General features: G+C 36.8%; 1 protein-coding gene across 1 annotated transcript in view; it reads right to left on the minus strand.

Annotated features, from left to right (window-relative positions):
* RpL18A (ribosomal protein L18A) overlaps nt 1-18,205 on the minus strand; it is a 74,423-nt gene that overhangs the window by 8,947 nt on the left and 47,271 nt on the right. Inside the window, exon 3 of the mRNA XM_090371557.1 lies at nt 6,110-6,239. Coding sequence (XP_090227683.1) covers nt 6,110-6,239 — 130 coding nt within the window. The remainder of the gene's footprint in view (nt 1-6,109; nt 6,240-18,205) is intronic.

The raw sequence follows: 18,205 nt of genomic DNA on the forward strand, positions 1-18,205 counted from the left end.
TAGTATCTCAAATAGAGAGCTTTATGGTAACTGAAAAAAGTTTCTAGTACCCCGGCTTGGCCTAAAACTGAGGAACTAACAAAAATGTCTATTTGAGTCTTTCCAGTTGTGAATGACAAGGGTGGGAGAAGAGACTGGCAGGTGAGGGCCGTGCAAGACTCTGCGCATGCGCCTCCCCACCACCGCTGCCTCTGTGAATACCTCCTGCGGGGACAACTCCAGCTTTGAAAACTTAAAAAATACCTCTCATCGCAAAGTTTATAAATGATCTTTATAGAATTATTAACTAACATTTTAGCAACCTTTTTATCACCAAAAGGAGAGTTACTTAATACAAAGAAGTGCGCTATCGAAGTGCAATAAAAAAATTGTTTTTTTTTTTTTTTAATTTTAACACAAAAAGTAAAAGTAAATGATACATTTCAATTGGAATAGTTTTCCCTTGATAAGCATCAAATAATGCATAGCTAATGTGATTTTTAAATTTTTAGCTCCATTAGCACCGGCAGAAATATAGGTGGGGGGGGCCACGAAAATTACTTATGTTTTCCTGTCTGGCACTGCCATTTTTAATTCTAAAAATATTTTAAACCTACTCGAGCTCTTTCCAACGGCGTATAATAAGCTATAGGTTGTCGGCATTTTGCCCCCCCCACCCCTTCTCAGACATATTTTTGTCAACAATGTTGGCCCACATGATGTATAAACCCATGCAAAATTTCAAGTCAATAGGTTGAGTGGTTCCAGAGATACAATGCTGTGACAGACAACCGAGTGATATTATAAGGGTCCTTCTTTAGACTACAGACCCTAAAAATAGAAAACTTAATAGAGATCCAGTTTTGGCTAGTATGCTCCATAGCTGCATGACAGCACTGAATCAATGACATTCCCATACTTCTATTCCAAATTGCTGAAATAATTAATGCATGTAATACACTGTAGGAAGTAAATATCTCATCATGAAAGTACAATAAATTATATTTGAATTTTTTTTTTTTAATTTTGTACAATTACAGTCAGTCCTCGTATAGCACGATAGTTGTGTTTCTAGAAACCCTCGTGTGATGCAAAATCGTGCAATATAAATAACAGGCCCTATGGGAAAAATAGGGTTAGGTGCTGACCACCCAAGATTGAACACACATTTGTAACCAAAACATTACCAAACACAATAAATAATCGTAATAAAATACTTAACGTATTTTATTACTACTGTTATGTAATAAAATATTGCTAATGCTTTTGCTTCTATTGTAAGCAAACTTATTCTTTGTTTAATCTTCTATCCAAACAGATGTTCCATCTCTTCCAATTCTTTGTGTCTTGATCTAATGGATTTTGTTACTTTGAGTTGATCCTGCTATGAAAGTTTTTATTTTCACTTCATTCTTTAATTCTCGGCATTGCCTCATTTAGGCCTGTAGCATGTGCAATATTGCATGGTCTTCATTTCACTCAAAGTGTTTCACAATTTCATATCTTTTCTCTATCAACAGAGGCGGACTGGTCATAAGCCTTACCGGGGAAACCCCGGTAGGCTGGAGGCCAGTGTGATTTTGGCAATAAACGTTAGTATGAGGCCACTACAAATTTTCCCAGGTAAGAATTTTTTGACCCATTCTGCCTCTGTCTATCCATATTTATTTTTTTTCCTCTCTGAATCTGTAGTGTCCCCACCAGGACACTTCATTTTCACACCTTTTAAGTATTTTACTCATTTTTAGGGAATAAATCACAATTACAAAATGAGGAGGCACGCTTGATACACATAAACAAAGCTGTGCACGTGTAGCAACTGAATAAACAACACCATAAAGGCAGAGACACTATTAACACCTCACTAGCTCACATTTTACTAAAATACATTTCTGGGGGTTACTACCATAAAGCAATAAAAACAATTTTCAGTTGCATTTCTGCTAGTGGAATCTGTTACTGGTAGTAAACTTGATCTAACTGCATTTGCGATAATACCGATAGCTGGAATTGTGTGGGTTTTTACATTATTATGGCGAAATGTGTTTCCCCTTCACCGATATAAAAAAAACAATACATTTTCAGAATCTTCTCTTCATTCCTATCATGTTGCGTTCAGTTGGGGTGATTCCGTGTTCGACTGCCATTTCTTGTAAACACATCCAACCAGCACAATTGTGGATTGCACAGTGAATGAGAAGTGGACAACCTCTGATCATAACCACATCTCCTTTACAGTCAATCACTCCACAAAGTCACACAACAACAGATTTACCATGGTAAAGAATATACTATTCCATAAAAATTGCAAAATGGGAATATTTTCAAGCAGACACTAGACTCAGCAATGACTGAAAAAACAATACAGAAGCTAAACAAACAACTAACAGATGCCCAGATAGATACATTCCAACAAATAATATAGAATGAATGTAACAAATTCATCAAGAAATGAAAGATAAAACCAAAAACCATGCTTTGGTGGAACAATGAGCTCACCATTCAAAGAAATCAAGTCCAGAAGTCCAGAAAACAATTTCAACAAAGCAGGATTGGTTGGCCTGTCCAGGAGGTGGATACACTGAGATAAAAAATAGTCAGAAACAAATATACTAGCACAATTAGCAAAGTTAAAAGGTAAGCATGGAGAAACCTTGCTACAACTCAGGGGAGCACACCCGTGGGGAATAATTTATAAAACAGTATACAAGAAGGTCAAATTAAAAATACAATCATAAATAGAGATGGCAACCCCACCTACACTTGGAGCAACACTGTAAAGCAGATACTTCTCACACTTTGTCCCAAAGATACAGAATAAGAAACACCAGTGTAAACCATAATCAGAAGAAAGAATAAAACCTACTCTAATAATACAGGTTTAGGAGGGCAGAGGATTTCGTGGCATGCCCCGAGTCCTTTGATCACAATTAATCAACAGATTAATGGGAACGCTACTTTCTGTTGCTGATCAAACACACCCTTTCCTGGCTGATGACAGTGTATTCAGACACACAAGACAACACTTTCAAACACGAAGGCAAGTAAGGCTCCTGGAGTTGAGGGCATATACCCAGTAATTTTGAGGGAGGCCGCCAGAGAGAGTATTGAACCATGAAGTTAATTATGAGGGCATCTCTGAACTCAGGAAAGATTCCTTTGGATTGGAGAACTTATCACCAATACATAAAGGCAGTTCTAAGAGTGAAGTTCTTAACTACAGACCAGTTAGTCTGACTTCAGTGGTAGGGAAAATCTTAGAAAAAATGATAAAGAGTGCAACGAGGACATTTAGATAGATATGGCATTCTGAAAAACAAAACATGGTTTCGTTAAGAGAAAATCATGTTTAACTAACTTAGTAAGCTATTTTGACAGTTACTCATGAACTGGATATAGGGAACAATTTCTACATAGCTTGTTTGGATTTTAGCAAGACATTTGACTCAGTTTTTCATGAGGTTATTAATGAAAAATTCTAAGATGGATTGCTGGGTGGCTGCAGGGAGAAGGCAGAGGGTTGTGATTAATGGATATTCTTCAGACTGGTGTAAAGTCAGAAGTGGGGTCCCCCAAAGTTCTTTTCTTGGGCCATGTTGTTTCTGATTTTCATAAAGGACATCGACAATGGAAAAGGCGGCTTGATGTCAAAATTTTAAGCTGGCATAAAGATTGGTAGAGTAGTTAATGATCCTACCAAGCAATGCTCTTCAGAATGACTTGAACAGGCTGCAAGAATGGTCAGAAATGTGGCACTTTTGTTTTAATGCAGCAAAATGCAAGGTCACTTGAGGAATAGCAACCCTAAAATAAATTATACACTTGGTGGGGTTGAATTAAAAACAGTATAGGAAGAAAGAGATCTGGGAGTTATACACATGCACATATGAAGTTTTCTGAACAGTGTAAACAGGCAGCCAGGAAAGCCCACCCATAGTGTTCCATCAATGATTTATCAAACAATCCTGCAGAGATATGGAGGTCACAGTCCCACTGTGTATCTCACTGTATAAGGCAATTGTTAAGACATTTGGAATACTGTGTTCAAATATGGAAGACCTTTGCTGAAAAAAGATATTGAGCTTCTTGAAAGGGTCCAAAGATGGGCAACTCGCATAATGAGATCAGCAAGTGGGAAACCACGAGGAAAGACTTCAAATATGTGGGCTACAGAGCTTAGCAACCAGGCACCTCAGAGGTGACCTGACTGAAGTTTAAGGCTCTGAGAGGGGTTAGTAAAATGAATGAAGGCAGAATTTTCACTCTTACAGAGAATTCCAGAACTTATGGGTATAAATTCAAATTACAGGGGAAGAGGTAGATAGGAAGTTTTTTCTTTAGCCAGCAGGTCATTGATTGCTGGAACAGGTTGCCTTCAGGGCTAGTTGAGGCCGACAGTGTGAATAAATTGAAAGGTCTACTAAATAGTTACCTATGTGAGGAGGAAAGCAAATAATTTGTATTTTCTTATCCCCCCCACCCTGGCCAAAGCCTATGACTTCTTTGCACTATATGGCTATTACTATTACTCATGTGACAAGGCCCAGCAAATTGTTAACTGGTTTCAGTAACATGACAATAAATTCACCACTCTCCCAATCTTAACCCAACTGAGGATGTTTGGGACCTACTGAAGAGGTACATTTGATGCTGTGATCATCCACCTGATAATGTGCAAATCCACCTGCATTACTGGACACACTATGCAATACATGGGCAACAGTATCACAGGACACCTTGCCATACCTTGCGAAGTCCAAGCCAAGATGGGTATAGGCTGTATCACAGGCCAAAGTTATCCCTGGAAATATTAGGTAAGTTTTCTAATGCAATGCCAACTCAATGTGTATACATGTTTTCTCCACTACTCTGAACCACTATATTAATGCATGCAAAGTTTAGTTCAGAACTCAACAACACTTTTTTTTCAATCTCATTAAGTTTGACCCTACATAAATGGGGATGATTAAAGAGCCATAAAAAATATCTTTGCAAAAATGTATTATCAAGAAAGGATATTAATGAAGACATGATAAATACATTAGGAGAATCATATGCAAGTATCAAAACTGGGAGACAAACTAAGTGATAAATTGTGTCAAAAATTTAAGCTTGGCAGAAACATCACAGTGGATGTCCATCAACAGCAACTACTCTAGAAAACATCAATAAAGTTCATGACACAGTAATGATGGTTGGCAAGTAACTCAGGGAAATAGAGGCTATTGGCAACTCAATTCAAAGGTATTGGGTGCACATTCTGGTAAGTGAATTAGGCATGACAGGTTTCTGCAAGTTGCCCCCCCCCCCCAATATTTTGTTCATTATCAAGCAATTCCTGAAAAATTTTCTAGCCAAATATATAGCTACTGATGAAGCAGCATGACTTCACTATTACCAACCAGAGTAAAACTATAATCAAAGTGATGGAAGCATGCTAATTCATCACCTCCAAAGAAGGTTAGATCAGCAGGTAAGATCATGGCATATATTCTGGGATTCAAAAGGATAACAATGGCAGATTATCTTTCAAAGGGACAAACAATAAACGACAAATACTGTGCTAACTTAGTATATAAATCACAAGGTGTAATCAAATCAAAGAGGCTGGGAAAGCTGATAAAGGTGTTTTGTTTCACTCTGAAAATGTACCTGTTCACATGAGCTTACACCAAACCTGCAATTCATCTGGCTGGCTACAAACTGTTGCCCCACCCACCATACTTACAAGATCTAGCCCAAATCAGATTTCAACCCATTCTCAAAACTAAAAACCAACTTTCTTGAAGGAAAGTTTGGTCGAGTGATGAGGTTATAGCAACTGTAGATTGCTATATATAGCAACTTGTTTTTAATCCAGTGACATCTAAAGTGGAGTAGGAAATTTTTAAGTTTTATTGAAATTACTGAAAATCATAACTAATGATTTTCAATAATTTTAATACTAGAAGACAAATGCAAATATCTAACTGCATCAGAAAATTTTATATGATTAAAAAAATTTTTACCAACAACCTTGTAAAAGTAAATTTATTAAATTTCCAACTTAATATAAATAACAGCACTATATTTAAAAATATTGCTAAATTCTCAAAAAACAAAAAGAAAATAAAAAAGAAATTTTGCTTACAGCACTGAGTTACAGCAGAAGAGACCGTCAAATCACGGTATTCACGATACATGTTATGCGTGCCAGTACGTGAATTATATCTCAACCAGATGCCAAAGTTCTTAACCTTTGTAGGAGTTTTATCATATACCTAAGAAAATAATTGTTTTCATATAACTTATAAAATTCATTAAATAAACATAAGTTATTGGCTGCCTATAATCATTCAAAAGTTCAAACATAATGCAACATTTAAAGGGTGAAGAATGCTGAACACATTAACAAACCTGATTTCCCCCCATTTTTACAAAATTATTAAGAGAAGGAATTACGTACCACACAAGTGGGAGGGGGGAAATTACTATTATCCACAAGACAAGCACAGACAAAAAGGATGTAAAATAAAAAATATTGCTTATTGGTCACACTGACCAATAAATGATGCACAAATAAAGGACTCTACTCCTCGAATTCCAGTTCACTGTGGTAAATAAAAATTCCTTCTAACGCTTAGTGTATGCAATGAATACTTCATTCCTTTACAGTTCAAAACTTGTGGCAGCAAGAGTGAATAAAAGTGCTCCCTGACTACGTAAAAAATTCCAAACAAAAAATTACATTTTTGTGGGAGAAAAAAAAAAAAAAAACTATCCATACAATAATCAGCAGTAATTGGCAACTTCGAAGATACCTACAGCCCAACCTCTACTTTCCAAAGAAACCAAACAATAACACTGTGCATGCAAAGCTCGCCACGACTTATCACATGACATACAGACTTGCATGTAGCTAGAATGGGAGCGTCTTGTTAAACTTTCTTCTTTCATTTCATTTTCACACCCCATTACTTACCCTACCACTCTGCTTTGCAGATAACTGTTTGTTTGTTTGTTTGTTTTGCATGTTAACCCAGTCTGTATGGCAGGAAAGTGTGGGTGGACCTGGCAATGTTTGTGTTTTGAAAAAGCAGAATGCAATTACATTGGAACAAAAATTAGAAATTGTGAAAATGCATCAATGTGGAACACCAATAATGACCATTTCACATGATTTAAGACTGGCAATATCCACTGTGAATACAGTAGTGAAAGATACAGAATGAATAGAAGAACATGCAAAAAGCTCCCATGCCTTTAAAGTCTACTGTGAGAAAAGGGCATTCGTTGAAACCTCCCTAGATAAATTTGTGAGAAAGATTGAGCGATCTCCCAACTTGCAGATTCTCCAACTTCAGCACCATATCCATCTTAGGCATAATACTTCTATGGGCCTTCCACTTATTCAGCTATTTTAGAGCTGGACGAGTCTGATATTCACGATGTGATAGCTCTCTTTAACCCCATAGAGCACTAGAAATAAGTCATATGTCTAATACATATGTTATTGTGATATACAAGTGCTATAGGACATAAGTGATTTTTTTTAAATACTGGACTTGTCTACATTTATATATCTACAGGGTGTCCAAGGAGGAAAGGTCAATATTCCAGGAGGTGAAAGGATAGGTCATTTTAAGCAAAAAAGTTCATATAAACATGTGTCCTTTCACGAATGGTTTCCGAGATAGAGGCATTTGAATATTTATTTTTCAAGTGACAAATTTGGAACAGTTCATAATAAATTTTCAACGACAAATACCTAAAAAAATGTCTCTAGGGCAACCACTGTTTCTTCAGTGACTTATTCAATTTGTAATGCACCAGATTTTAATCTGAGTACACTCCTAACATCATGGACAAAGAAAATAATCATCATATGAACAAAGTTTAACAACCTTGGAATTTGCCACAGGCTATACAAGTAAACTTGTGACTCATACTGGAATCATTTACAGTCACTGTCTCAGTCATGATATCCTCAGACGAAATATTCAAAATGTATCTTGTATCGACAATTATTAAGCTAAGAATTAAAATCAAAAATATTACAGAATTTAAATTAACACATTACAGTAATTAAACAGTTATCAAAACTTTAACACTACCAAACTTAAGAATTTAAGCTTACAAAATAACAAAACGATGCAACTGCTATAACAGCAAATAGGGTCTGTCAATGACACAGAAACTTTGCCGGCAGGGATAAAGAAGTGATCAACACATGCAAGGCAATGGTTAGGCCACATATTGAATACTATACAGGTTTGGAACATAAATCTCATGGAAAGGGTACAGTGAAGAACAAGAATATCAACTGATGCTATTAGTTAAGAAACACATAAAATCCAAGGAAGTGAAGCCAGTTGGCATCGCTGGACAGTGCAGTGTCAGTCATTTTGGTGTAACATAAGCATTGGGAGATCAAAATTGAGAGTAGGAGTGTGCTATAGGCCTAATGACACTAATGAGTAAAATAAGAAACTGTACAGGGAAATAGTGGGCCAGTAAATCAGAGTCTTATAATGGAGGATTTTAATTTCCCAGATGTTGACTGGAATTTGTGGGTTGGTCACTCACACATTAGCAAGGCTTTTATGGATTTATTGGATGATTGTTTTCTACATCAGCATGTTTGGGAGGCAACTAGAGGGAGTAATACTCTAGATCTGATTATCAGTAGTGATTCTTCACGCATTAAGAATCTGCAGATAAAGGAACCACTAGGTGGCAGTGATCACAGTGTGCTGAAGTGCGATTTACTCAAAGAGGTAACTACCATTAGGGGTAAAGGGAAGGGTTATTGCTTTCGTAAAGGCGACTACGATGGACTGGGACAGTATTTAAATTCTATACAGTGGGACCAACTGATGATGTTACCAACAGCAAATTCAAAATGGGAAGCATTCAAAGAACTTATCTTGGAAGCTACTAGGCTTTACATACCAACTAAGAAATATTGTTCAAGGTTTAGGCCTAAGTGGATGTCAGATGAACTAATGAGACATATGGCAGGGAAGAAATATGGATGGGATACATATAAATTAACATGTGACACAGAAGCCTATGATAGATATAAGCTGGTCTGTAACCAAGTTACAAAGGAGGTTAGGCAGGCAAAAGCAGATTACGAGAAATCTTTGGCAGAGGATGCAAAGAAAAACAGCAAAGAGTTCTTCACTTATGTAAACTCTAGAAGGAAGGGGATGACTTGGATTGGTTCACTTGATATCGATGGTTCAACTGTTAATGATCCTGCTCAGGTAACTAACCAATAAATGAATATTTTGCATCGACATTCACACATGAGGAGTTATTCAGCGAGGGGAATGCCAGAGGTGTATTCAACTCTGGCAGTAAGCTAGATAATCTTCTAATAACTGAGAGTAAAGTGGAGGAGAAATTGTTGAAGATAAACACAAGAAAGGCACCTGGGGTGGATGGGATCTATCCAGTTATATTAAAGGAGGCAGCAAAGGAAGTAAGCAATCCGTTAGCCATAATTATGAGCTTCCTTGGACTCAGGGGAGGTACCCACAGACTGTAGATGTGCAAATGTAACCCCAATTCACAAAGGAGGATCAAAGGCTGGCACAAGTAATTATAGACCTGTGAGTTTAACTTCTGTTACAGGAAAATTAATGGAGGCACTGGTTAAAGAAGCACTGCAGGATCATTTTGACAAGAATTCAGTTATAGCTCAGACACAGCATGGTTTTGTTAAGGGAAGGTCTTGCCTGACCGATTTGATTGGATACTATGATGTAGTCACAAAAGAATTGGATGAAGGGAATTACTTTGATATTATATATTTGGATCTTAGAAAGGCCTTTGATACTGTTGCGCAGGGAAGACTGCTGCACAAATTGGAGCAGTGTGGCATTGGAGGAAAATTGCTTTTTTTTTTTTTTTTGGTAGTTGTCGGCACATCGGCTTCTGTGGCCATAATGCACCTTCCAAGGTTTTTGCAGTACTTTGATCCAAGCCCGAGGTGGGATTTGAACCTGTGACCTTTGGATTACCAGGCAGACACTTTACCCAACCGGCTAGCCCGGTCGGCAGGCAAATTGCTGCTATGGATAAAGGGATGGTTGGGGGGGAGAAGACAGGTGCTAATCAATGGACACTGCTCATCGTGGACCCTGAGGAACTCCACTAATGTTATTAGTGGAGTTCCTCAGGATCAGTGTTGGGTCCATTATTGTTTTCTGTATTTATAAATGATATTGATGATGGTATATCAAGCTTAATGTCCAAGTTTGCAGACAATACAAAGGTTGGCAGGGTTGTTAAGGACACTACTGATGTTATGCTGCTGCAACAGAATCTGGAAAGGTTGAGTAGATGGGCTGAGAGTTGACAAATGTAAAGTACTACATATGGGAAACAGCAACCTCAGAGCAACATATCAACTGTGTGGTACTACACTGACAGTGGTAGAGAATGAAAAGGACCTGGTGGTAATTGTGCAGGCAGATATGAAGTTCTCTGAGCAGCGCAGACGGGCTGCAGGAGTACCTCATGGTGTCTTGTCAATGCTATACAGGAATTTTTCTAGCAGGGATAAGGAGGTGATTATTCCCTTGTATAAGGCAATGGTCAGACCACACCTTGAGTACTGTATACAGGTCTGGAGGCCTCATTTCAAGAAGGATGTAGATCTGCTGGAACGAGTACAGAGAAGGGAAACAAGATTTGTGAGGGAACAAAGGGTTGCTCTTAAGAAGAAAGGCTTAAGTTTTGCAAATTACAGTTGTTGTTGTTGTTATTTGGTTTTTAGGAGCATTAGCAACTAAGGCCATATTGCTCCGGGATATGCGGTGGTCATTCCCTGAATGACCTTTCCGCATCCTCCGTATTTGGTGGTGACGGGCTCGAACCCTGGTCTAATCAAGAAGCGTGTGCTACGCACTGCTGCTCCTTCCCACCTGGCTACGGAGGCGCCAGCAAATTACAGTGTCTGGAGACTAGGCACCGGCGAGGTTTGTTTGTTTGTTATTTGGTTTTTAGGAGCATTAGCAACTAAGGCCATATTGCTCCGGGGATATGCGGTGGTCATTCCCTGACCTTTCCGCATCCTCCATATTTGGTGGTGACGGGCTCGAACCCCGGTCTAATCAAGAAGCATGTGCTACGCACCAGCGAGGTGATCTGATAGAGGTGTATAAAGTTTTGAATGGTTTGAGCATGCTCAATGCCGATGGGATTCTTCCTCTTGCTCAGGAGGAAAGACAGATGTAGGATAGACGTGCGGAAATTTGCCTTTAGCCAGCGGGTGGTTGGTTGGTGGAACAGACTTCCATCCCTTGTTGTTGAAGTTGATAGCCTAAATAAATTTAATGCTCAGCTGGACAGGTATTTCGAACAAACGGAGGGGTGAAATGGAAGTGGTTTTTTTTTTTTTTTTTTTTTTTTTTGGCTGATGCTGCATAAGCTTGCTTTCTTGCATCATATGCCTCTACTAATGTTAATGCTAACTGGTGGGACAAAATGATACCAAGAAAGATTTGAGTTCTATAAAATGCAGTCTCTAGAAACTAAGCATGTGCATGTGACCTAATTGAAGAATGTAAGGCTCTAAAAGGATAAAGTAAACTAAGTGTTGGCATTTTTACTCTTTCTCAGATGAGTCCACAAGGAGGTATAAATTAAAATTAGAAAGGGATGGTGCAGAACAGACAGGGAATTTGCATACAGCCAAAGATCCATTATTGGAATAAACTTCCACCTAGTATTGTGGAAGAGGATAGTTTGAATAAATTTAAGGAAGGTCAGGCCAAAATACTAGAAGGTATGGAGACATGAAGATTTTATTTTTTTTAAACTGCATAAGCATTGCTTCTTTACATCATATTGCCAACCAGTAACTTAGCAAATTTGAAACCCGTGAGTGAGTAAATGATTTGGTGCTTAATGCACATCGGAAGCTGAGGCCATACTGCATCAAGTCAAATTTAAAACCAGTAACCAGCAAATTGCAAACCAGTAACTTAGCAAATACATAAAGATAAGAATTAAGTTTATAAGACATTAATACAAATTAAGGAAAGACAAATTTCTCAACTAAGTGTAGTTTGTTTATTTATAGCAGCAAAAGACCAATGTTGACACAGGGAAGCCTATATCTACATGAAGATGCCTATGCTGACATACTAAAAAGCATCAATGTTGCTATATATTTACAAGGGTGAACTAAAAAGTAATGCCTCTTATTAACTTTCGAAGAAATAGAGTAAATCAAAAATAAAAAAGTATTTGTATATAAAAAAAATTTTAATATTATGTTCCACTTAACTTGATACAGTTTTTCCAGCATTTATAACAGTTTTACTAAAAAGATTGTCTTCCATCATAATAATTAACAACCCACAAGTAGTTGATGTGCCTCCTTTATTCAGCTGGTGCTATCCCCTCTATGTTGTTATTTGAATCACATATCAGACAAAAATCTATCTAGTAACCTCTAACCCTAATCTTTTAATCTGCTTGAATAAAGTACAAAACTGAACAAACATTTTCTGCTCTCTGAGACTACATAAAATTGCATAGAACATGGAGTCAGGTGTTCAAGATTAATAAATTTGAGTACAGTAACTTCGACGTTTACTATTTTCTTTAATGTTTACAGCATAATGCTGTTAAAATTATCAGTGTAATGGTGTTAAAAATGTCGCTGTACAAATCTGCAGTGTAATCATACTACAGTGAGCTGTTTATATATAATGTACCAAACAAAAATAAAGTTTATCTCCTGCACAGGGCTCCACTTAATTCCCCAAATGAAGCTTAATAAAAAAAATTTCAATATTGTGAATCTTTTAAGGAACACCTAATTCTACAAAAAACTAATTACACTAATAGCACATAGAATACTCAATGGAGAATTGCATGATCACTTCATGGCTGTTGTCACCCACATCTGTTTGTCTGCAGAAGTGTGTGATAAAGGATGATTTGCCCATTGTGTTGGCTGAAAAATCCTGCTCCTTTCACCTGAACATGACTAACTAATGAAGGACTTCAGAAATTCATCCAGCTGTTAACAATAATCAAACTCCAATTTCTTCAAATCAGTAGCACAATGCTGAAGTAACATGGCAACTAAATATACAAAGTATATACATCTTATAAACTGTTTGGTATTATTAAATAACATCTAAAAAGAATGAGAAGTGCTTACTGAATTCCTTTTAAAAAATGATCAGAGGTGTTAAACAGTGGCAATGAAAATATATTTCATTGCCACATGCCAATAAAAAACCCCTCTGCTATTATTAATCCCAAGATAAAATTAATGAAAGGGTGTCTACCTACAGCCATCCACTACCACTGTCTTGAAGACAGCCATGTAGGCAGTCTTCAAGTGTTATGCATCCCCTGGAGTTTAAAACTAGCATGTTACAAAAGTTCCAGACCTTAGAAAATATCCTTTTTTTTTAAATAATATTATTCTATTTTTATATGTTGCGTTTTTGTTTTAATTTAGCAACTGCAACCATATAACAGGAATGTTATTTATATTATGTAACAATTGGTGAATTTTTGCATTTAATTATTAAAAATAAAATTAAAAACTGTAAATATGAATGTAGATAACAAAAATTAAGTTTCTATTTCAAATAAAATATATAGGGTGTCTCAAAAATATTGGTACAAATGTTTAGGGGAAGTAGGTAACATCTAAAGGAATGTGAATCGCATAGGAACCCATAAACGGAAACGTCACGGGGAAGTAGTAGCAGAGGCACAAGAAGCAAAAAATGACACAAGACAGTAATTAGTGGAAAACATTTATTTGACATAATATTAACAATGGAGTACGAGATGGATGCATTTCATGATGTTACAACAGATGCTCGAAGGTTCCACCATGAGACGCGCTGCATGCCTGACACCGACGCAGAATGGATTGGCAGACACGGTCGAACACACTTGGAGTTTCTTTGACAGCAGCGCAGACGAGTCTCGCCACGAGATCTAGTTCCGGCTACACAGGCGATTCATACACAATAGATTTGAGGGACCCCACAGAACGAAATCAAGGCTCAATAAATGAGGTGAGCGTGGGGGCCAGGCAATGGGTCCACCACGGCCAATCCATCGACGCCCAAAACGCTTGTTCAAATGGTCACAAACACACCCACCTGGGGTGTGTTTGTGACCATTTGAACAAGTGACCTGGCGTGATATCTACTGAAACTCAATTCTGAGTTTCAGTAGATATCACCCCAGGGGCTCACATTTGGTGAGTACGGGCTTGGCACACCCAGGGTCCTGAGCTGGATATCATCATTCTTCTCTTTCTTAGTGATTCCTTTCTACTTCTCTCTCTCTCTCTCTCTCTCTCTCTCTCTCTCTCTCTCTCTCTCTCTCTCTCTCTCTCTCTCTCTCTCTCTCTCTCTCAGGGTAACTCGGGATTTTTTTCTGGGAAGCATTCTCCATAAATTCGTTGAGCGGCTCATCCATACACTAGGTGCATGTCTGCCAGCTCACAGTTCGTATATCGATGCATGCTCTTCGTGCGGCGACTACCGCGTCGTCGACCAACTTACGGTGACATTTAAGGTTATGAGTTCCTATGCGATTCACATTCCTTTAGATGTTACCTATCTCCCCTAAACGTTTGTACCAATATTTTTGAGACACCCTGTATAATTAGTGGTAAGGAACTGGTCTTGCAGCCAGCAAAACTTCCACATTTTATTCGCTTTGTTCCCTACCCAAAAAAGGCTGAATGTCCCTTAATTAAAACTTTCTAGAAAAGTGTCATGCAAGAGACAAGGGTTTGCCTTGCATGACAGAAATAATTTTCCCCAGAAATGAGAAACAAACCAATGCCTGAAGTACATTTGGCAAAAAAAAAAAAAAAAAAACTTCCAAGTTATGAATAGCACGTGAAACAGGACACTAATTATGTAGTATACAGTTGTGCCTCCGTATCTGCTGATTCAATTACCTGTGGTTCACCACGAAAAAATTAAACTTAACATGCACTACTCGTGTCCAATATGCTGCTTCCCTTTATTTTTTACAATGTCGCATATGATTTGGTCACCAACATTATAATGGTTCTTTAAAGATTTAATGGGGCACCGTTTTCAAACTTTTGAATAATTTCAAGTTTTTGTTTAATTTGAAAGCACACAAACTCGTGCATTTGCCCATCATTTTTGTGATTTCTTAAAAAAAAAAAAATTCCGACATCCCTGACATAAATAACAAAACAAGTTTTTTCACAGTGCAACAGAACGCAACAATCAATGCGACGCACTAAATCAAACTAAACATTGGGTCTTCTTTTTTTGTTTTGAGTGGTAGGTGTGAAGACAGAGGGAATTGCAAGATAATAGGTACACTTATCTTCCAATGACGACTTATAATGCCAGTTCTTGTCGCTTATTTACGACTTGCAAAATATCTGTTTATACCTATTCTAGTTATTACTTGCATTTTATGATTTCTGGTTGATTTTTTTTTTTTTTTTTTTTAAATTTGGAAGTGTTCCGGTAAATCAAGAATCTGCTGTACTTTATTATTACCATATTTAATGTTGGTAATGTCTTACTGTGTGTTTAATCTATCAATTAAACTTTATTATACATATGTATGTACAAGAAAATCGCATTATACATGGGGTCAGCATGGGTTCGCTTATATCCGCAGCTTCAGCCATCCATGGTAGGTCTTGGAACGTATCCCCTGCAGATGCTGGGGTCCTACTGTAGTAACAAACAAGGAACATGTAAGCTATTAGCAGCTTCTCATATTCTATGATTTCAGTCCAGGAAACAATGTCCCATGTTCTCAACAGAAATTTACTATAATTAAATAAACTCCATGGAACTAACACAGAACTTGGTTCCTCTCTCTCTCTCATTAAGCAGATATTTAATTTTGCAAGTGTGACACAAAAAATTAGCACTTCATTGTTGTTTTGTTTATCTCTAGATGAGGTAAACTAGGGAGAAATCTGAAATTACAATAATTGCCTCTGGATTAGTCCTGTTAATAAAAACAAAAAAAAAAAAAAAAAAAAACTTATGTTGCAATGCTATATCTTTCTGCATGCTGCTATATCTCAAAGAATTTTCATAACATTAGAAAGTACACCTTCCTAACTGTAGATGAAAAAGAGTTGAAAGGATAACTGATAATTACAAGTACCTTACAATTGGTTCATGTACATTATTTTGCATTGCTGAGCATGACACTGATTGTCTTACAAACAGTAATTAACATTAGTAATTACTTAATCTCCTAATGTATATAACTATTGTATGCAAATAACAGTAGCCAGACAAAATAAATGTTATCTGGGATCAACCTGCAATTACTTCTTTAGCACCTGTTACCTGCCAGCTCAACTTAAAGTTAAGAATGGCTCTAAGAATACTGGTGCTTTTTTTTTTTTTTTTTTTTTTTTTAACTTGGGCTACACAAAGTAATATATCTAAACAGCAAGTTCATTGCAGTCTTCTGACTAAAAGTAAAATTATATGAAGACTTTTCAAAAACTGATTTAAAAAAAAAAAAAGTAACTGAAATTTAGTCAGTTAAAAAAAGATCTATTGTCATTAAAAATATTATTTCACAACTGATTTTAAAATTTTTTGCATATGGCACATGTAGAGTAAAATCCTTTTACCACAACTTCAAGGATGCACGAATTATTTTTTTGTTTGTTTGTTTGTTATTTGGTTTTTAGGAGCATTAGCAACTAAGGCCATATTGCTCCGGGATATGCGGTGGTCATTCCCTGACCTTTCCGCATTCTCTGTATTTGGTGGTGACGGGCTCGAACCCCGATCTAATCAAGAAGCGTGTGCTACGCACTGCTGCTCCTTCCCACCTGGCTACAGAAGTGCCTGACATATAAGTAACGCAGTTTGTAAAGTAAGACATTTGTTCAGTTATTACTATTTAAGTTACTACTATTATAAAAATAAATTTAAAATATAAGTTATTACTACTATAAAAATTAAGTTTCTGATAGTTATAAAAAAAAAAAAATGGTGCATGTTAGCTTTTGGAATGCAAGTCCCCTTTTTGTACTGGTTCTTAGTCCCATATAACACTGTTTTGCATTACACGAGATTTTGTAGGAACCAAACTACTGTGTTATACAAGGTTTATATGTATTTACTTGGTTTTATTAATTTTATGCCAAAAAAACAATCTGGACCACAATGAGTTACATTTCTACAATACAGATAACAATTATTTGCCTATTTTCTAATGCAGATTGCAAAGAAAATTCACTAATGACCTCTGGTATATGTTGTACTGATGGGTACATCACAAGAGTGCAGAACATAAATGTGCTCCCTGCACACTATGCACTAACAAGGTGGATTCACAGTAGTGAAATTACTCCAAAAGCAGTAGAAACCCTCTGACGTTATTTTTGAACTTCTAAAAGTATGTGTACCAAGATCCAAGTTATCCAAATCTGGCACTGTTCCCACTCCCCAGACTGACCAATGTGATGTATGGGAGGCAGGAGAAATAATAGTCAGGTTATTTTGTATAAGGAGACTAGATGAACCATGAATAAATAAATTTAAAAAAAATAATAATAAAAAATTAAAGAAATTGTAAAATTTTTGTAAACAAATATGAAAACATGTTACACAAAATGTGGTTAAGAGGGATTTTTGTATATACATATATACTGATGAAAAAAAGCAAGAACTACATTTCATTATAAATTTTAGTGACTCAAGCATCTTGTAGTGCTGTTTATTAACAAAAATAACTGGCTTCGTTTGTAAAATTTAAGTTTGCTTTCATAAATACAGGAATACCTCGCATAGCATGGCTTCGAACAGTGCAGGTTTTGCTATAGCGCGGTTTACAAATTGAAAAAAAATTAACTGCATTACGCACCAACATTTTATATGTATGTACGCATTATAATTCCAGCACGTAGGCCAATGCGTTATGGATTCAAGGCCACGCTCACGCTGACTGTTGTCACAACTTCCATTATATACGGCCTCTGCTAGCTTTGATAGATTAGTAAACACTCTAGATTCCGAGCGGTGAGGTTGTTGATTGTGTGTAAGCTGTACAAATATTTTTCGCTGTGTACTTTTATTAAAGATTACTTTTTAAAAACTTTACACCTTTATATGCAAATGAGTGGAAAGAAGAAATGTAATGGCACTGAGTGTTCTTCTAGATCCAAACATCTAACAAGGTATGAAAGTAAGGCAGGCATTGCAAAATGACATTCAATGTT

Source organism: Mastigoproctus giganteus, chromosome 4 (genome assembly GCF_048544385.1).
Source record: "Mastigoproctus giganteus isolate SK-2022 chromosome 4, ASM4854438v1, whole genome shotgun sequence".
Classification (NCBI taxonomy): Eukaryota; Metazoa; Arthropoda; class Arachnida; order Uropygi; family Thelyphonidae; genus Mastigoproctus; species Mastigoproctus giganteus.